Source organism: Dysidea avara, chromosome 8 (genome assembly GCF_963678975.1).
Source record: "Dysidea avara chromosome 8, odDysAvar1.4, whole genome shotgun sequence".
Lineage (NCBI taxonomy): Eukaryota > Metazoa > Porifera > Demospongiae > Dictyoceratida > Dysideidae > Dysidea > Dysidea avara.
Window position 1 is genome coordinate 8,415,643 of NC_089279.1, and position 21,839 is coordinate 8,437,481.

The following is a 21,839-nucleotide window of genomic DNA, read 5'->3' on the forward strand; positions in this document are numbered from 1 at the left end:
GTTGTGTGGAAATTGGTACATACCTTCTATAGACCAAATAGCACTGATCTGGGCTATAGAATAAAAACTTATAGTTCACAGTGTAACAGTAGTTCTATGAACTATTTTGATGTGAAGAACACTGTTTTTTGCTAACATACTCCAAAAATACACTGGTACATGTGTCATTTTAATGGGAAAAAATAACTAGCAGGTCTCCCTATAGAGAATTCAGTACTTACAGACTGTAAACACACATCTAATACACTCCACCCAACTTCTGGTGCTAGAAGACTTTTCATCAGTCAATATTTTCCACTGCTAGTATCAAATAGGTGAATATTCTGATCTTGTGAAGCACAAGCAAATAGTAAGCCATCCAGTGAGTGGACACCATAAAACAGCCGGTAACCATAGTGATCAACATGATGACAATATTGGGGTAATAAACTGAAGGGGAAAATGTTGTACATGAGAGTAACAAAGTGTAGTATATCAACTCACTAGTAGGAGTATTTGGCACACTCTGCCTCTTTGCTGTAATCTCTATAACTACCATACTGTTGCTATGGTGGGGGAAACAGAATATTTAAGAGATATGTATCGTACTGTACACATATATTAAGGTTTTGGGCTTTTCTGGTAAAAACATCACTCTAAACAGTTTCATGGTGACTTGGCCAAGCCCAAAAGGACCTTCAATACTACTGTACCTTCAATACTTCCAACAGATTGCTACAAAACTGTAAAAATAATTTATTCAGTGTAATTTCAGCGATGGATCCAAGGGGGGTGCATCAGGGTAGTGGGCACATGGAGAAGGGGCATCTGGGGGGCACAGCCCCCAAAAGCTAAAGGTACTTTATATGTTTCAGGACTGAAATTCTTGATGAAGAGCAGTTTTATGCACAAATATGTAATAAATTATGCTATGTGGTCTACATTGTTGTAGGGATCAGTGACATACAATCATGAGTAATTCAGTTATGAGCCAAATGTCATATACAATACAATGGCATACAAAGGACCATGTGCATTAATTTTTATCTGCAAAATACCTAGCTGGCTTTTAGTGGCTAAATGTGCCTATGGGGTGGTGCTGCCTGCTTGACTGAATGATTGACTGACTGATACCTTCAGACAAGTATAACTCAATAGATTGTGGCTGCTTTTTTTTTCACTGCTATTTGATGTTGCTTCAGCCTGACAGGTGCCTTTTGACATACAGCCTGTACTGCAGAACATACAAAACAAGCTTCATGGTCCTACTTAGTATCCCATTTATCTTTGCTAACAGCGCAAGATGTCAGTTCATGGTAACACTCCGTGATGGCTTCTCTATATGTTTGTAACAGGAATCGTTCAAGTTTTCTGTTGTGACTGGATTGATTGCAGAGGTTCTTCTTGTAGTATTTTTCATACTCTGTGTAACAGGAAGCTGAAAACGAAGTAATTGTTATTACAGTACTTAATAGTTGAGATGCATGATCCAATCGTGGGGTCAAATACATGAGTATTTGTATTTAATTGCATTTAAATACAAATTTTGAGCAATCATATTTGTAATTGTATTTGTAGCTTAGAAACTGGATGTATTTGTACAGGTATTTGTAATTGAATACTTTCCTAATGTATTTAAATACTTACGATTACTTCAAATACTTTTACCACCAAAATAATATTATAAATCAAATGAATCTTTGACCATAAGCGATAACCAGTGGCATAGCCAGGCCTCCACGGATGGGTGGGCACACTTACTCACTCACTCACACATTTCACCCCATGCAACTAACTAGCACAAAATGCGAGTCCATCCTTAGTGGACTCTACATACATTTGGTTTAAAAACTGTTTCAAAAGTGCATAAATGTATCTAGCTAGCTAGTAATATGCTACGCTGCTGTTCCTGCAGCTTATTTCACTAGTCTAATGCTACTGCATGAATGATATAGAAGCTAGAAATTGAAACTAACTTATTACACCTCCTTGTCTGCCCTCCTTTAAGCTTTAACTCATCGTACCAGTTTATACTACAGCCTGACTCTTGAGATAATCGTATGGCTTAATTCAACCACCAATTGCAATTATTCACCTCCAACCTACTACACCATTTTGTCTATTACTTGTAATAGGTCACTTCACCCCACCAACAAAAGAACATCTGTGCTGTTGCTCACAATTCAATATTCCAGATGCGAAAAAAATTGACTGGATTCCTCCTTCCTTGTGTCCCGCCTAAAATTTGGATCACGTGATGATGTGCATTAAATAAAAGCACTGTAACTACCTGGGTCACGTGATGTAATTATTGAACTTATATCAATATCAACTACTGATTTACAACAAAAATATCGACTACCAAGGTATGCACTATTTGGCTCTTGTTCATAATAACAAAAGCAAGTGGGTGCTGCTCTCCTAGGGAAATTTTGGTGGGCACATGCTGACCAGGCCTACCCTTGGCTATATACGCCACTGGCATTTATCAATGATTTGATAAGTGAGAAAGTATCCTCTAATACCATTATACCACGTTGACGGTCAAAGAATATTTATTGTTACCATGCTCACCACAAAAGAAGGATCCATTTAAGTTCTGGAAACTATATATTCCATGTTGGCTAAACTAGCAACCCAATCTTTGCGTGTGTTGCTTTTTACAGTGTATGTACCCATTGAAAGACTTTTCAGTATTACACGGAAAATATTAGATGAAATCAATAGCATACAATACACATATACCCCATGTACATACATAGAGCTAGCATGTTGTGCCTTACAATTTAATAACACTAGTTTACAGTACTAACAAAAATAATGATATTATGTGTATAGATTAGAAGGTAACATATATGTACAGTGTAGATAGAAAAATTAAGTAGCTACTATTTGTATTTGCAATTAAATACTATATGCACTGTATTTGAACCCAAGTCTAGGCCATGATCAGACGAAACTATTAAGTCTGGTGTCATTCTTTCTTCTAATGGCAACTAAATATGCTCTTCCAAGAAAAATTAATGCCTTAGCATGGTTTCCTGGTATGAAGAAGAAAACAACCATTTAATTGAAGATAAAAGGAACGAAAAGCACAGAACGTTAGATTCCCAAAAGGCACGTACCACCTATGAGTTTTTTGCTGTGGTATAAAATGGTGGCCGTGTGCTGCTTCGTTTAGCCTCTAGCTTTGCAACTATGGTCAGGCAGTGAGGCAGGCAAACAAAAAATAAAGGTTTTTGGCTAAAAACAATTCTATACACAGCCTCCTGTTGGTTGTTTTCTTGTTTTTAAGGCTGTACTTGATGTTGAATGGAGTAAGACTATTCTGTAAAGGCAACTTTCATTGGATATGATATTTCTATGATGGTTTTTAGATGCCACCTTAGAGGGATTATAATCCTACTAAACACGTACTACCATAGCATGCCTATGCAGCGATATTTTGATGTACAACCATGGAAAAAAAGGCAGGTCTCATTTTATGCAATTTAACAGTGCAGCTCGGTTGTTGACCACTTTCCTAGAGTCTTAACAAACATTTGATCAGCCACCATGCATTTAATTAAATTTAATATGAATGTTTGCATTTTGGGTTGCTTACCACTTTTGTACACTCTTACACTATAGTTTTTATAACTGTATAAAGGGATAATAGCTGGTACTTGACGATGAAGATTTATTAACAGCCCACATGTTTAATTACACCGAGGATTCTTATAGAAAAAAAGTACCATATTGTGTATCATACTGTATTGTATGGTGAAGACTTAAACATAAATATGCTCTTTCAGTAGGCGGAATACACATCAACTAGCGAGTCAGTTACTGATTACTGGGAATGGATAGGAACAACAAACTATGGATTATGTTTAGGGTCCAGTCTATTTTGCTTTTTTTTCTACCTATTTTTCTTTCCAACAATTCTTTTATTTTTCACCTATTATGCTCCATATTTTGCTCAAGAATTATAAATTTTGCTCAGCACTGATCTTTGTTAATTGAATATTTCCAAGTGCAAAGCTACAGTTTCGCCTTATAGTGACTGTTCTATTAGAGTATCTCGATCAGAAATTACTTCTAACATGTAAAGCAAGAAGCCAGCTAATATTGTTTAACATGTGTGACTGTTTTATTAGGGTACCTCGATTGTCACTTGTTGTTCCTGTAACAATTAGCTATGCATTGTCGATATTTTAGCGTGTCTGACTGTTCTATTAGAGTATCTCGATCTTTTGTGCAATTTTTATGTCCACTTCGCAAAAATTGCACCTATTATGCCAGCATTTTGCTCATTGCTTTTACCCAACCATTAAGCCAAAAATTTAGCTGGCGAAATCGACGGGTCCCTAATTATGTTTTACAAGTATGTAATACTTGCATGAATGTTATCTACACTCAATGTTTTCTTTCATGTAATTTTTTGTAGGGTAAGTTTCTAGGTATCTGTTTCAATCATTACAAGTGTTACTTGCATAGTAATGATATAAAGTTATAGACTAGCTGAGGGAAAACAGTATCAGAGTGCATGAATTTTAATTAAATTACTTAGTACACAAATTAAGGTGTACATTGTTTATATAGTGAAGAGCTGATTATTCAACCTAATGGGGAAGCAATAAAACCCGGAATACGGAATAATGGAACAGTGGAATAAGCGAAAATTACATTCTTAATATTTTACTACTATATATACAGTCTATAGCATTTATACAATACTCACCTCGTAGCAATTCCACAGAGAATCAATAAGGCGATCCTCAGGGCAATCTTTAAATAGAACTAGCACAAAACTAACCACTCTAGAATAATCTAACTAAGCTAAAATACTTTCTAATACACTTTACTACAAAATCGCTACAACACTATAAGTTCTTTCTGCTACAGCTACTTATACCAGCCATCACACACGAGTAACTGCCCAGATTTATTAGAATCAAGCTGCACAAAGTGATGTCAGCTAAATACAGCACTTAACCGTTTGAATTTACATTAAGCTTGTTTGGCGATGGATAACTAACAGGTTAGCCAAAGTAGATTATTTCAGAGAAGATTTCTTAGGATGGAATGTTGTCACTAATAAATTCGGGCAGTTGCTCGTGTGTGATGGCTGGTATAAGTAGCTGTAGCAGAAAGAACTTATAATAGTGTTGTAGCGATTTTGTAGTAAAGTGTATTAGAAAGCATTTTAGCATAGTTAGACTATTCTAGAGTGGTTAGTTTTGTGCTAGTTCTATTTAAAGATCGCCCTGAGGATCGCCTTAGTGATTCTTTGTGGAATTGCTACGAGGTGAGTATTGTATAAATGCTATAGACTGTATATATAGTAGTAAAATATTAAGAATGTAATTTTCGCTTATTCCGTTATTCCGCTGTTCCGTTATTCCGTATTCCGGGTTTTATTACTTCCCAACCTAATGTGAGGAAGGGAAATCACCTATAAAGTATACACTGTTTCTATACAAACAAAACATAATAAACAAAAAATCAGCATTAAAATATTCTAACACACTTACGTATAGTGGAGTACCATAGATTAGTTTACTTACCTAAGGGTTCTGAAGATTTGGTGTCTTGATTTGGTTACTATGCCAATGTTTCACTTGTAGCTGATCTTGCTTCAGAATCTACAAAATACGACAAATCAGAGTCACTACATACATAAAAGTACACAAGAAATCCTCACATGGTGACTCCATCACTACTTCAGGACCTTCAAAATAAGATAATTCAAGGTTGTAAAGGCACACAAGAAATCCTTACATGGTAATCTAATGGCTACAGTTTCATAATCTGTTTCTTCTAAAGAAACTGAACTTAATAAAATATCTGTAGAAGATGCCTCTATCATCACTTCAGTATCTACACAATTAGATAAAATATACACAATTTAGTTAATAAGCTATACCAGAGTTATGTCAATACTATAGACATATAAGTGCAGCTATACAAAACAACTTTATCAGAATCCATGCATGCACTTAAGAAGACTGTAAATTTCGACGGTAATAAATTTTCAAGGTTAGCTACATCCAAGAAACTTTAACACGCGAATATAAACAAACATTGGATTTTTTTGCACATGTTTTAATTTTAACCAGCACATGAGTGTCCATCCCACCCCGTGGTAAATCCACCCGTGTTCCAGTTATTAAACAAGTAATACTACTTCCTCTTTGAAGAAACAGCAAACAAACTCGTGACATTTCCAAGGGATGTGTCCAATAATACTTTCGTCTTTTATAATGGCTACTGTATATCTATTACTCTCATTTGTAGGTTCTCGTGTGCAGGTAAGATTTTCACCAACTGTTGCAGTCCATAGTCGATGATATACAAGATATCCACGTACACAACAGTTGATCTCAAACGTAGGCTTTGGACATACAGCTGTACGTGACCGATCACGTGATCAACTTGTTAGCATGGTGTGGGCTTGCTTACTGCTGTAGGTGTTGTTCCTTGTTGTACATGTAAATAAAGAACGGTAAAATAGTCAAACAATAACTTGGCCAATGAACCACTTCAGTTCCAAACAATATACATACAAAAATGCAAGTTCCATCCTTTTGCGGACTCTCCATACTTTTGAGAACTTGTTGAAGTGCATTATTGTGCCTAGCTACATGTATACACTACTACTGTTACCTATAGAGCAACACTATTTTATTGCACAAAAACAATGTAGTAAATACTAGCAAAACTATACCACAGTTTGCAGATTAACTGTCACCAGCTCAAATGTCATCTCTACCTCTATCTACTCATGACATCTTCTTGGCATAGCAGACTTAATCATTCTGATGGTCTTAGTAGTCTTATAAATTCACGTTATGCTCGGGAGAGATAAATACTTCACTCACTAGACTTATGTAAGACACGCATTCTAACACATTGTGATATGTAGCTTATAACTATCCTTTGGGCCAGTTTTCCGCATGTCATAATGAACACTGATCATATAGTTTGAGACTCTGACATACTTTGGTATCTTCCACTTCTTCACAACAATTGCTGATACAATAACACCAAATTTCATTTCTCCTTGCAACAACCAATGCCAACAATTATTCCTTTCTCCAACCAATACACACTGGCCAGTTCGCATGGCCTCATTGTTGAACTTCCATCTTTCATCATAAAGACATCTCAAGTTACAGTTCAATCAAAAAACAATATCTTCAATCCAGCAGAAAAACAAAGGTCAGCTAAACGGTTGTAACCCAGATCAACCTACCAAGATTCGAATCCTAATCACGTGCCAATTAAATGACACTCGGCTTTATTTAAAACTAGTGCCCACTATGGTTGTGTTACATCTACATGTATAACGTGTCCCAGTGTCTGTTGCTCTCAATGCTTTGGATCAAAGTTGGTTATTGGATGATAAGTATACTGCAGTAGAATTCATAACAGTAAATCAATGAAGTCACAGCTGCTGTTAGTGTTTACAAAATCATAAAAATACTACAAATAAAATCAAAATGGCATAGCATAATGTGTACTAAGTGTAAATTATGTACATGTGTAGGGCTGAGCAATTGTGACATTTTGCCTCTTTCACAATTGTAGGATGCAACAACATATCACAATTATGATAAGCTATAACTCACATGCATCAATAGCATCATATACGCACAACTTTGTATGAATTATTTCAACAATACACAGTGATATTGTGTACAAGAAAGAAGGCCATAGGCATTTTAACAGTCCACTGAAATGGCAAAAAAACACTTTGGTAATTATCAATCCTTGCTACTAATGGTGCATGTGATTTAGTCAGGTTTAGTAGATATAATACATTTTAGTGTATTGTGGTTAGTCAATTATATTATATCATAACGCATCAGACAAAGAAACTTTGAGGTACCATTGCAGCAACAGAAGTGTCCATGCACAGCTAGATTTGATTTAGTTTCACGCCATATCTACCATAACAACTTGAAACATGGTAAGAACTTGCTTTGCAGCCTATGGGAGATAGTTAGTGCATTTTATGCTGGTCTTGTGTTGAAGAACGCTCGAGAATGTCAGTTAAAGAGACTGTAAATCAACAGTACAGTGGTCAAAGCACGTCTAAGTACATTTCTTGGAAGTTTGAATACATTTAAGGGTCCAGTACAGTGGATGGAGGTAGAAAATCATGAGAAAAAAACAATTGTGATGGTGCCACTGGCAAGATATGCACGAAATATTACCTCTATCAGGCAGAGAAACAATTCAGGAATGTGTAATATAGATACCATTGTTTGTTTCATGGTACTACTTACCCAGCTTTGTAGACAAACTGAGCTAATCTTACTTCAGTGCATATGAATGAAGCATGAGCTTTGATAGTGTGAAGCACTACAGGCTGAGCTACAGGCAACTACAGAACAACTCTACTATTGTTTTCCAGCTGAATGTTCAAGTAATCTTGGAACACTGTGAAGTTGAAAAGGAGAGCTTGGTATTGCCACCTGCACATTAGACTTTCACTATTTATCTCACCTTTCTATTGTAAAGTGTAATAGCAGTACTTCCGGTTCTTTGTCTTACATCATGATGTGACGTAACTAGATTTTGTGGCTTAATATATTGGTATAGCAAGGCAATGCTTTTTGTGATAGAACCTTTTGTGTATTTTACTTACCATTGAGTTTAAAATTAAAAATACACAGCAACCTTAAATTCACTGCTGGTGGTTGTGGCCTCTCATATCCAATTGATTCTAATCTAGGAGTATTCCATTCTGTAACCTTCTTTGTACTTGCCTGTTACAGCAGGGCCTACAAGGTGCCACCTCAATGACAAAAAAATGGAGCAGATTCAGTAATGTATTTAATCCCATTCCCCATCAATCCTAAACAACTGCAAAGTTCTAGTAACAAGGTCACATGTTTTTGCAAGATTGGTTTGAGTACCTTGCAGGTGGTCTGTTAAACTTTTAATACACGACAATTAAAATAAAATTAATGAGACCAAGAATTTGAAAGATTTGATTTGGAGCAAAATAGTTTCTGCTTCAATCGCTTTACTTAATCATACCCATCTATGTAGCGTATCAAGAATAGTTCCGTAAGTCGAATGTACCACTTCTACTGCACTACAAAGTGTCTACATGCCCATCACATAACAGACTAATGTTGGAGTTGTCTGGTGGGCTTGTATGGATACACTTTATGCTGCTTAGAAAATAATATTGTATGTGCTTTGGCTGATGACAAGAACACATATAAGTTTTACATAATCACAAAAAAATTCTGCAGTCTTTACAAACATTATAAACTGAAGAGCTAGAAAATCAAGGGAATAAGCAGATTACTAAAGCGGCTAGGTGATGCTACAACATTTCTGTCGGATCATAAATAAAGATTTATACTTTTCCGCCAAAAAATATCACCCAGAATCCCAGGCAGAATCCAGCCTCACCCATCCTTCAAGATGACTTGGTTGCATTGGCTAGGTAGAATCAATCCCCAAATATGCCCCAAAATGCTCAACTTCTACAGAATTTCTTCATAATTTTCCACTGACTGGCTTACTGATGCCATCAGAGAAGTGTAACCTAACGCTAAATTTCTTTGCTGCTCAATGTCACTTGGGTCTGAGATGTACTTCTTGCCTAACCGCAGCAACAGCAGCAGCTACAATGCCTAATTGAGTGGTCACCTTATTGTTGATTTTCGTTGAATTCCTGCCAGCCTGCATCTAATATCAGAAATGCTATTATCAATAAAATTGGCCTTACCATGCAAAAGTTAAAGGGGTAATGCATCTTGAATTACTTATACGTGAAGCCGTTCAAGTTTATGATGTAATCATAAACAAAACACGTCATTGTTATGGATCACATGTCTTTGAATATACGATGATTGTAAGCCAGGTGAGCTAGCTTAGAATGCCCCCTGGGCTGTATATTATTGTAACAAAAGCAATACATTATGGTAGAAGGCGTGAAGCATTTTGTTTCACACAATAACATTGCTGTTACAACTCGCCTGGTTGTGATACATGAACACAAGTTGTTGTGTAGTGTCAATTACTTCCCAGTTGCTTGTTTATTCCTTTTACAGCAAATAGTTTTTATGATTGTTCTCCCATCCACTGACACATGATTTTATTGTACACGAAATAATATGCAACCTTGAATGGCTTTGCAACAAAACACATTTGCAATGCATTGCCCCTTTAAGTAAACTTTGAATTATAAAAGTATCCTTTAAAGCTTCATAATGCACTCATAGTCTATGAAAGAATTACAAATAAACATTGTTATCCTTATTGCAGCTGCTTGTTCATCTTGCACAATCAATGTTCATCTCTTCGCAATCAATCTTCGTGTGCCACGCCCACTTTTAAACCATTTCAGTTTGGGTTGCTATCGTAGTTGTAACCTTAAAAAACGTTATAAAGTGATAGACAATGCATGGAAAATGTTCTTTTAGCCATTACTTGGTATTTACCTATACATGATTACAGTATAGCAGCCACGCCCATTTGCAATCAATCAATCAATCAATCAATCACATCATTCAGTACTGTTGCTATGCACTTTCCAAATGTTTACAAACTGATTAAACAGGTTTAGAAAGATAAAACTTATGCATAAATACAAGAAAAGCTGCAACTTGAAAAGCTTCGAACATTTTTATTAGTGAATGTTTGAAGGTAAATTTCAATATTTGTCCCAGCCCTATAGCTAGTGATTATATACCCTTTAAGTTTTTGCAAAATCTGCAATATTATAACTTGACAAATATAATTTTAAAATACATTTAACAGAACACTCATTCCATGGTCAGTGTAAATGTGGATTACTATATCAACAATATATTTGATGGTCTAGATAGTCTTAATTATTGCATCGTGCATATCAATTCAATGGAATGGATTACTGAACTTGTTACCTTATGTGGCCACAAAATCAATAAAGAAAACAAGTTTCCACAATTGAGTATTATTGCTTATAGTGCCAGCACTGTGTACATCTTTCTTTTGTAAAACAGCACAAATTGTCAACTTGTCAAAGAGTTCATTTTTTGCAACAAAAGCAGTACAGTGGATCCTCAGTTATCCGAACAGCTTTGTTCTTATAATTAGCTAAAAGTGTTCAGATAAGTGAATTTGTTCAGATAAATGAAGCCCATTGATTTATATACAGAGCTTCGTTGAACTACTCTAATAGAACAGTCATTTACTCTAATAGAATGCACACTGATGACAAAATACTCTAATAGAACAGTCACATTTGGCGTTCGGATAATCAAGGTGTTCGAATAATCGAGGTGTTCGGATAACTGAGGTTCGGATAAGTGAGGATCCACTGTACCATGCAATTACACAAGTGTTTGAAGTGTAGAGAAAAATTAGGAGTTTTGCTATTTAGTAGGGAGCAGTTAAACAGTATGGTTTAAAGTTTACAGTTTCTTGCACAAAAATTAGAGATGATCACCTGAAGCAAAAATTTAAACCTTACCTTAGCAGCTTAGTCACGTACATTTGTATTCATATAGGGATTAAATTTGCACCTTGGATGATGATCCACTTGTTTAACCATTTCTTTGTAATGGTCCCTAATGATTTTTCTTTACCCTTACGTATGTTTTGTAACATATTCGTCATAAGTGAACGTCTATAACACTACATCAAAGGAAAGAATGGAAAGGTTAAATTGGATGACGAAACATTTGTACCTGCTGTACATATCACAGTACAGTAGGACCTTGATTATCTGAACTTCGATTATCCGAACAGTAGCGGTGACTGTTCTATTAGGGTGTTTTGTCAACAAGTGTATGTTCTATTAGAGTAGTTCAACAGAGCTCTGTATATAAATCAACGGGCTTCATTTATCCAAACAAATTCACTTATCTAAACACTTTTGTGATTTAGCTGGCACAAGTGTTCGGATAATGGAGGTCCTACTGTAGCAGTTTTGCTTTGTTTTAGGCGAAGTTCTACCCATTTCACAACCCCATACAGAGAGAACAATACGTGAAACTCAACTTATGGACTAGTTCCATTTTATCCTTACTAGGTTGACTTTACACTAACCTATAGACATGCTACTGCGAATGGGCACAGAAAAGAAATGTGACACAAAGGCAAATCCAGCACAATTATTATGGTTGTATGACTGTTCTATTACGGAACATTACATTACACTTTTGTCAATCTCTGGCTGGATAAGGCCTAATTTTCATTTTATTACTACGGCTTGATAAATGTATCTGAAATTTGACACTTTCTGCATATCAATGTGAGTTTTTTTTGCCATACACTTCTGAAATCTCACCTGAGAGAAGGGGTGAGGGCTATGGACCAAAAACATAACTTAGATAATCGTATGTACAATACGCTTTGATTTTAGGAAGATCAGATCTTTAAAAACCACTAAGATACTTGCTAGCAAGTCCTTAAAAGGTTGAGACCTGCTAATAGAAAGACCTCAAGCATTGCAAATCTCATTTTCGATCATTGATTTACTACACTCTTCTATGCATATTGCAGGCTAATAGCCCAGAGTGGGCAACCAGTTGCCCAAGCCAATACGAGTTTATCTACTGTATTCTTTTTATCAGCATGCATGCCTGTAGTAGAGCAGAACGCTGTAGCTACAATTGTTGTGACAAATGAACTCAGAGATATCATGGAAATTCTGTTTAGAGCGTATGCATTTTAGTAAGTGTATTACGCCTGTTTTATCTTCTATTGAACTATTAGCAAAGACATAGATGGGTAAGCTTCCTTGTAGAATGGTTAATTAGTGTTACCTGATGGGTGTGATCCATAATTAAAATTGTGCTGACCACTGTTCACCAATGTTATTAACAAATCATAACTTTTCTTACTGACACTTAGCCACACATTTTGCAATACCATTGCACGTATACCTTTACTAAGGAAGCAGCAATAAGTATGAGCTTCAATTTCTATAGCTTTTTGACAAATACGTGTTCGGTCTTCCGCACTTCCTGTCCACACAGTCACTTACTGTATTTTTACATTGCATGACGATTTTTAAGTGACATATTCAATCCTACAATGACTCCACCTATATACTCATACAAAATGATCCCATTGTTTAGGAAACTCGGTCTGGGTTCCTAACCTATACTACAGTAAATACCAGTTAGAGTGGCCTAAGCAAGAGATTAGAGTCACACAGACATGAAGACTTACCTGCAGGTACCACAGGTTCGGTTAATAGCAACGGATAAAATGTTGACATTCTCTTCAATGGACTTGTAAATGACGATGTTTCAGAATCTACAAAATATAACAATTTAGAGTCATAACATAAAGATGCACAAGATATCCTCACATGGTGATCCAATGGCTTCAGTGTCTTCTACAGGTTGTTCTGTTTCCTCTATAGAAACCAAACTCAATCTTATACTCACGGACGATGGCTGCATCACTGTTTCAGAATCTACACCATTAGATATTTCATTAATGAAACAACAAACAGATTAATTTGTTTTTTTATGTTACAGGTGACATCAAACGATAGTGGCCAAGAAACGTAAGTCCATGATGTATACATTTTCGTACTGTGGTATGCCAAAAGGCACCTGTCAGGCTGACACAATGTCAAAAACTTATGCCCATAGCTTCAGTCGATATCAGGTTATGGTTGTCTGAAGGCATTAGGCAGGCAGGAATGCAGCTGCAGGTGACTAATCGGTAGAAAATTCTGCTAAATACAATTTATTTATATTCCGTAGCAACTTATCAGAAGCACTTCTGGTTGCTCTGAAGATGTTTTTGGACTTGATCATACCTCGCCAAGATGCTATGAAGGTATTGTGAGGCTGGTTTGATATTTAAAAGTCCAAAACTTCATGATTCCTACCATACTTTGTTAGATGTTAAATTTCTGATAGGTTTACATTGATAAAGCTAGCAGGAGCAAAAGAGGATAAAACTGTCTCTTTGTCATACATTTCTGAAATGTTACATCTTAAGAGAAGGGATAGGACTAGTAATATAGCTACCAGTTAGGCAAGAGATTAGTCACACAAACATGAAGACTTACCTGGTTCAGTTAATAGCAATGGATATAATGTCGACATTTCCTTTAATGGATTTGCAAATAACGATGTTTCAGAATCTACACAAATATAACAATTTAGAGTCATTATATAAAGGTGCACAAGATGTCCTCACATGGTGATCCAATGGCTTCAGTGTCTGCTACAGGTTCTGTTTCCTCTATAGAAACTGAACTCAATCTTACATCCACAGATGATGACTCCATCACTACTTCAGACAATGACTCCAGCACTGCTTCAGACAATGACTCCATCATTGCTTCAGAATCTACACAATTAGAAAATTTAGTTAATCATGCAGTATGATAGAACTTATAGGATCATGAAGGTTTGGATTTCTCTGGCCCTAAATCCAGCCTCACAATACCTTCATGGTGCCTTGACAATATATACTAGTTAAAGCACCGCTGCGAGTACAATATGGAAAAAATAGCACGAGGGCGTGGGCGAGAGACTAATACAGCACGAGGCGAAGCCGAGTACTGTATTAGGTTCAAGACCATGCCCGAGTGCTATTTTTTCCATATTGCACGAGCAATGGCGGTGCTTTAACTGGTTTATTGTACTAAAGTAGTGGCTGCAAAGAGTGGGGGTGACGTCAAGTAGCAGGAGGTGAGTGCCTATCCGCATAAGTTCGAGACTGTGTGTAGCTATTGCAGTGATTAACTAGCTATTCGAGGCATTATTCATACTCGTTCATACTGCACCAGCGTGAAGCTAGCTACATAGCTTCAATTGATTTGAGCTGCCGAGAGCGACAGTAAATGGCCAACTGCTTGCTCCTCGGTTGAGGCCTGGCTTAATGCCCATGAGTAAGTCTGTGACTATGTTATAGAGAGGCTTAATATCGTGTTTCGCAGGTGAGAGTGCATTTATAGAAGCCATGGTATGGCGTATCACGAAGGAACTGGAAGCGAATTAACTTATCGTGTTCCACCTGGCTTTACAATGTGGACAGGAGTCACTTTGTAGTGTTGACTAACGCTGTTCCTTTGCTAACTGCATTCGCTAAATGGCTTTCAGGTTAATTCGCCCACTTGTATTTAGGTCATGGCATTGTTCTGTGTGTTTATGATGCATCATAATTGTTGAATGGCTTCATAACATTGCAGTGGTTTGGCGACAGGAATGCGATAATGTGTCTGGCATTGGTCATGCTTTGGTCAACTTGTTTACTGTTTCAACAGTGCTGTATTGGGATCAAAGGGAAAATACAGCACACTTGGGAAAATACAGCACACTGCCAGCTTTGAAGTGTGAGCCAAGTGTACAATATGGAAATAAAAGTACACTTTTCACTTTGATCTTTTCACCCAAAGTACAATAATGGTTAGGTACAACTAAGCCCAAAAGTGCCTTCAGTACGACCAGACATGTTTCCAATAGCTTGGTACAAACAAAAGTTTTTTTATTAATTATTTAGTTCTACTGACTGACAGCCTGATACCTATGTACTGTAACTTGATAACGGCTAAGGCTACAGGGTTGATTTTTTCACTGTTCGATGTCGCATCAGCCAAACAGGTGCCTTTTGGCATACTGCAGTACGTACAATGCATATTGCACGTGTCCTACATTTGCATATGATACCACCATGAATACTTGCAAGTATGGTGTGCCTCTGAAAATGTTTCATAGATTCTTTTTGAATATACATTGTTACAAGCAAATTACTTGGCTTCCAAACAAGTAAGCTAGGTATAGGCAAGAGTTTATTCAAAGTGTCATCTAGCTCTTGATTTGTGTATCTTTATCATTATAAAGCCAATATGTGTTGTATGACTAACTACAGTAAGCAAAAAAATTTTAGTAAGACACAAGTGATTTTCTCCTGATCCACAGTTCACTGTCCAAGGATCCTGTTACAAATAGAGCAGGAGTTTATTATATAGTTACACAATGGGCACGAGTGCATTTATACAGGCAGAACATGAGTGCACGTTGTATAACTGTTATGTACCATTCAGCTAATTGGTGGGGAGAGTCCCACAGGACAGCTGCACCTGTTATAAAAGCCAGGTTTCTAACATCGATTGTGGGTGACCAAGCCGAACGTTGCAGTGACATTCTCTCTACAGTACCACAGCCACCTAAGATATTGCGTTTGGCCAAAGTTAGTATGCTATGCCTATGAGCTATAGCAATAACCTACATTCACTGTTTGGCTCTTGATCATCACGTAACTACTGAACCACTACTAGCCTAATTCTTACTATCTCAACTCGAATCTAGTGGCAAGACAAAACTGGCTGCCACAATCGAATGTAATGGTTAGGGCTGAGCAATAGTATCAATAGTGCGATATATTGCAATAGTAAATCACTATCGTTATCGCGATAGTAGGGATATCACTATTGTGATAGTTATAATAAGCTCAGATCTGCATTAAAATGGTATCAACAACCCTTCTATACTGTTTTACAGTTAGTATTTCCAGCTTTCTTACAAAGGAGTGGCCTGTAAAAGCTATACCAAAAGTCCATATTCATCGGCTGCCCACCCAGTTAATTAACAAATGTCCTGTGCATGCAAAATAACTTTCTATATGACTGCAAATTATAGCTATACAACTAAGACTTTGTTAAGAGCAAAGTGTTTCATAAACTATCGGGATAGTATTCACTATCGCGATATTTAATGAGTAACTATCGTGATAGTAAAATTTTTACTATCGCTCAGCACTAGTAATGGTGAGGGTTATTTAAAATCTAGTTAGTCTCGTGCCCAGCCAGGCTCGCGCTAATGCACAAACACCGTCTGGTGACAATGCTCAAGTTTCTTGGACCCAGAAGTGCTATCCAGCCAAAATATTGGCTGGCCAATCAGAATCAAGGAGTTACATAATCGCTTAAAAACAGTGAAAAACCATTTGAAAATGGTTAGGAATAAAGTAAAACTCACAAAAGGGCAATTTTCTATACACAATCTCTTATTAGTAGAGGATAATGTTTCGTTACTGGTGAAATGTCGAGTCACCACTATTCGGTTTTATAAGGTACGTGAGATCGGAAGACACAACTTGACAACAAACCTCTTGAGCAACCTAGGCTAATAAACGGCTTTAAATAGTCCGCTCTTTCATCAACTTCCAATACATTCATGCAATTATGCAACTCCTCGATTCTGATTGGCCAGCCAATATTTTGGCTGGATAGCACTTCCAGGCCCAAAAAACTCGAGCATTGTCACCAGATGGTGTTTGCGCATTAGCGCGAGCCCGGCTGGGCATGAGACTAGGCTAGGATGGCATTAGACTAGTAAGGTTTATAAGTACATTTATGTATGTAGACTAGAGGTTAGGCCACTCTGTTGGCTTTTTTCAATTGCCATTGGCTGCTTAGTTGACCTTGATCCAGTGATGCTATAGCCCCACAATCAACTTTACATGTTACGCTATAAAAGAATTCGAATCAACTGTGAGTTGTCTTTCTACCTATTAGGTGAGGTGTCGTAGCGGTCTCGGCTGCCAGCACTTCTGCAATCCGCAGCCAGTGTAATACCCATACATATATTGCACTGCAGTCAGTGCATTATAATGTATAATGCACTCGCTGCGGTTTGCAGCAGTGCCATATACAAATTATGGCACTGGCGGCACCTTTGAACTGCCCACGCAGAGTGGTACACTTCTCATTAAAAAGCTTTGCTTTCAGAACTACTGTAAAAGGTCATCACTTGAAATTTGGACCATGACCATCTGTACAGAAATCAACTATGGTAACATAGCATGATATAACCACCCCCAACTGACAATTAAGTTTCTGATATATTAGTATAGAAATTCAGCGATGATGAGATCCCTGCTTAAAATTGCATTACAACTCGTATTTTATAATGTATAAATTTCCGGCAGCTAGGTTTTCATTAATAATTGCTAGCATTGATTTTAACTGTCATATTAATTACATAGCTTAACTTTGTCCCGAGCATACTATAGGGCTATGCGATAATGGGAAAACCTATATCTCAACAATTGTTGATAATGAAAACCATTTACATTAATAAAATTATGGCAGGGTAGTTTGCAAGTACGAATAATAATTGTTTACAGGCAAGCAATATATTTGTCAAAATTGTCTTCATAGCACTGCCACGACTAGTTGGGGACTTTTCTCACAAGTGTAAACTCCAACTACTGTTGATTTACGGAAGTTTATCTCAATACCTCTAAATAATCAAGTTATCACAATAAGCCATACAGTTATCACGACAACTGTTTAGTCATGACTACTGCACAGGCCTACATGATTTCATTGTGAAACTGTAATTGATGAAGTTAACATGGTGATATAGCTACTACAAATTGGTAGGTCCACTCATGAATTTGTACAGCTGTGGTTTTCGCCTACACAAACAAGTAGGGTTTCAATTTAAACACTTAATTACTATTCACATACCTAAGTAAATTGTTTGTCTTCACCAAAGCTGTGTCAGCTACTAAAGCACTATGAACTTTCATGAATATATAGGGAAGCAGATTCGCAAACTTTTATAAATCCAAAGTACTATTGGTATTTCAAAAAAACTGGCCATTTCTATAATTCTGAAAACTCAAATATTCAGAAAGTGGTGAGGGCAATGGACCAGAAATGTAACTACCAGTTGGAGTGGCCCACACAGACATGAAGACTTACCTGAAGGTACAACAGGTTCAGGTAATAGCAACGGATAAAACGTCGACATTCCCTTTAATGGACTTGTAAATGATGATGTTTCAGAATCTACAAAATATAACAAATTAGAGTCATTACATAAAGGTGCACAAGATATCCTCACATGGTAATCCAATGGCTTCAGTGTCTTCTACAGGTTCTGTCACTAGCACAAAACCTAAATTATCTACAAAAGAAGACTCCATTACCACTTCGGAACCTTCAAATAGGACAATTCAAGGTCATTATAAGTAAGAAATACAAGAAACCCTCACATGATAACACAGTGCTGCTGTCTGTCTCCTCTACAGAACCTGAACTCAACCTTATCTCCACAGAAGATGACTCTATCACTACTTCAGAATCTATAGAAATATGATTATGATAAAGACATGCCCAGGGACATTTGTAAATTTTTTGTCAGGCAATTTAACACTTTACCTGACATTTTCAAATGTTCAGTAGTTCGTTTTATGAAATTTGTCTATTCATGGCCACACATACAGTACATTTAATTCAATGGTATAAGAATTCCTATTCTTATCTTTTGTTACTAAACAAGCACACCATGACCCTTACATTTCTTCCCTCTTCACAGAGATGGGGAGTAACAGAACCTTTGAATTCCATGATATTTTACAAACCAATATAGTACAAGTACAATGTTTGCCTATTCTACTTTTGGTGGAGCAACAGCCACTGACCAAATATTTGTTTTGAAAAGACAAAAACTGAGTCCAGGCTATCATACACCCGAACTTGATGGTGCTTAGTTATCACAGTCTTAATGGACTGCCCGTGCCTATTACCTCCCCTCCATACACACACACACGCACGTACGCACACACACAATTAATGGAATGATGGACAACTAAATGGTGTGATGCTCTTGGTTCCAATTGAGTTGCTTTAGCTTTTACTGTTCTTTGGAAGTAAAGCATTGTAGCTGCCTCCTTGTTGGCCATGCATCACACACTATCAATTGTAGCCAAGCCAATGGCAATACAAGTGTAATTATGCCAACTTTCTGGTCGCACTACATAGCTACGTATCTTCACATGGCCTTCCCTATTAGCTACTTAAAAGCCTCTTTGCAGTATTGATGGTTGGTATACCCTACAAGCTACTTATGGCATTATATAGGAAGGGTCTGATATGCCATAGTGCATCTGTCTGTAACCATAACAGAGACACCATATGTGCATGGGTGCCCCATACATGTATAGGATACCTCATATAGAAAAAATACTCATATTGTTAAAGGGACAGTGCATTGGTATCAAAGATGTTCAGTTCCGTCCAGTGAAATCATTACATAACTGTTATTATAACAGTTTTACTGCATGTACACCAGGAATGGTAGGATACTAGAAACAGGTGCCTTATGACAAATTGCTGTGGTGACACTCTCACTTGGTTGAGATACATGGGATAGGTTGTTGTGCAGTGTTAATTTCATACAGTTGTGTCTCGCTATGCTTCACAGCAGTAGAAGTACAAGATTAAAGCATCTTTTCACTAACTTCACCCACTACTTTGTGTTAAGTAAGTTATAAACTTAAACAGCTTTGCCATAGAAACAATAACAACACACTGTCCCTTTAAGTACATCAAAAAACTGGGTACATTGTCTAATCCTTGACATCTATCAATCTATTAGAGTAACTTATTACAGTCAAAAGTGCTACTTACTTGAAGGTTCACTGAGTACTATGTCTTGTAACTCTTGTCCATCAACTAGATCAAGTGTTTCTTCTAAGCACGATACTGCCACTAGATGATAACTTGAAAAAGTCATTTCTTGGACTTTAGTCCAAGAAACTACAGCATCCTGTGTGAAAAATTTGAGTTCACTACTATTGGTAAGAGTAACAATGCAATAGCATATGTAACTGTCTCAGTCATAACCCGCCTAATTTGTACAACTTCCAAATTTCTCTTTTTATTTTTTTTTAACATTATCTACAGTGTCCAAGGAATGGATCACCAAAGTTTCAGCGTATGTATTGTGGTGAGTAGTTTGGGAATTATAGCACTAGACAGTAGGAAGAACAAGGAAATTGATTTGTACAGCGACTATAATGAAAATAAACTACAGGTGCTTACATTCGCAGCCATAACTTCCGTTTGCATTAGTCTATAGTGTTGGTATTTGGCTTAAAATGTTCACCATGGATGGGAAAATCAAAAAAAGTATGGAGGTATGATTTTAGGCCTGTAGTCACTTGTACATATACATATGAATAAGGTTTTATCAAAGAAATAATAATGATCTTGTTTACATTTACTGCATCGTACACAAATGCCAGTGACACACATACCATTGGAGCTACAAAAACAATATTTTCAAACTCTCCAGGAGCAGGTGAACAAGACGGTAGACTGGCTTCTCTGAGCTCGATTAAATTTTTTTTCCTTTATAACATGCAATATTTTTAAATTTTGTTTACTAAAACACATGCTTATGTTTGTATGTTTGTTTCTATTTCTGTTCGCACCTGCACCTCACACATACTAAAGTTTCTTTGTCTGATGCATTATGATGTAATATAATTAATTAACCACAATGCACTAAAATGTGTTATATCTACTAAACAAAACTAAATCTCACTAAATCACATGCACCAACCTATCCCACTAGTAGCAAGGATTGATAATAGCCAAAGTGTATTTATCATTTCAGTGGACCTTTAAGAAATTTTCAGCCCATTACACAGCATTACAAACAAAGAACACCACATGAAGGACTTCTGCAATCAATACAGTCACAGCAAATAACTCAGATGATTCCCATTTTGTAGGGAACCAATGCTCTGCGTTATGGTGAATTAACATTTTTGGCTGCCAGCAAAGATAAATGGGACACAAAGGAGGACACAGGTAAGTCCATGAAGCATGCATTGTATGTACTGCAGTATGCCTGGATGTCTAACAGTGAAAATCAGGTCTGTAGCCTTAGCAGTTGTTGAGTTACACTTGTCGAGTTATGCTAATCTGAAGGCATCAGGCAGGCAGTTAGTCAGTTAGTATAAAATTTTGTAAATACATACATATATTTTAAAATTCCATAGCAGCATATCAGAGCATTTTTGGCCATTCTGTGGACACTGTAAGGATGGCTTATACCTCACCAATACTGTCAAGGTGCCATGAAGGTCTGGTTTTGGTA

The 21,839-nt window shown here is 36.8% G+C and overlaps 1 protein-coding gene across 2 annotated transcripts in view; it reads right to left on the reverse strand.

The window, feature by feature from the left end:
• Positions 1–21,839, reverse strand: part of LOC136264586 (uncharacterized) — a 47,829-nt gene that overhangs the window by 1,370 nt on the left and 24,620 nt on the right. Inside the window, exons 3-16 of one of the 2 annotated variants that reach the window (XM_066059353.1) lie at positions 20,363–20,501; positions 18,946–19,035; positions 18,795–18,890; positions 18,653–18,739; positions 14,134–14,286; positions 14,003–14,077; positions 13,289–13,396; positions 13,147–13,233; positions 5,743–5,841; positions 5,666–5,692; positions 5,529–5,606; positions 484–545; positions 222–429; positions 24–53 (exon numbers count right to left, since the gene is read on the reverse strand). In XM_066059353.1, the coding sequence (XP_065915425.1) occupies positions 5,566–5,606; positions 5,666–5,692; positions 5,743–5,841; positions 13,147–13,233; positions 13,289–13,396; positions 14,003–14,077; positions 14,134–14,286; positions 18,653–18,739; positions 18,795–18,890; positions 18,946–19,035; positions 20,363–20,501 (1,002 nt within the window). In that variant the 3' untranslated portion in view covers positions 24–53; positions 222–429; positions 484–545; positions 5,529–5,565. The remainder of the gene's footprint in view (positions 1–23; positions 54–221; positions 430–483; positions 546–5,528; positions 5,607–5,665; positions 5,693–5,742; positions 5,842–13,146; positions 13,234–13,288; positions 13,397–14,002; positions 14,078–14,133; positions 14,287–18,652; positions 18,740–18,794; positions 18,891–18,945; positions 19,036–20,362; positions 20,502–21,839) is intronic. The other variant, XM_066059354.1, reaches the window with a different exon arrangement.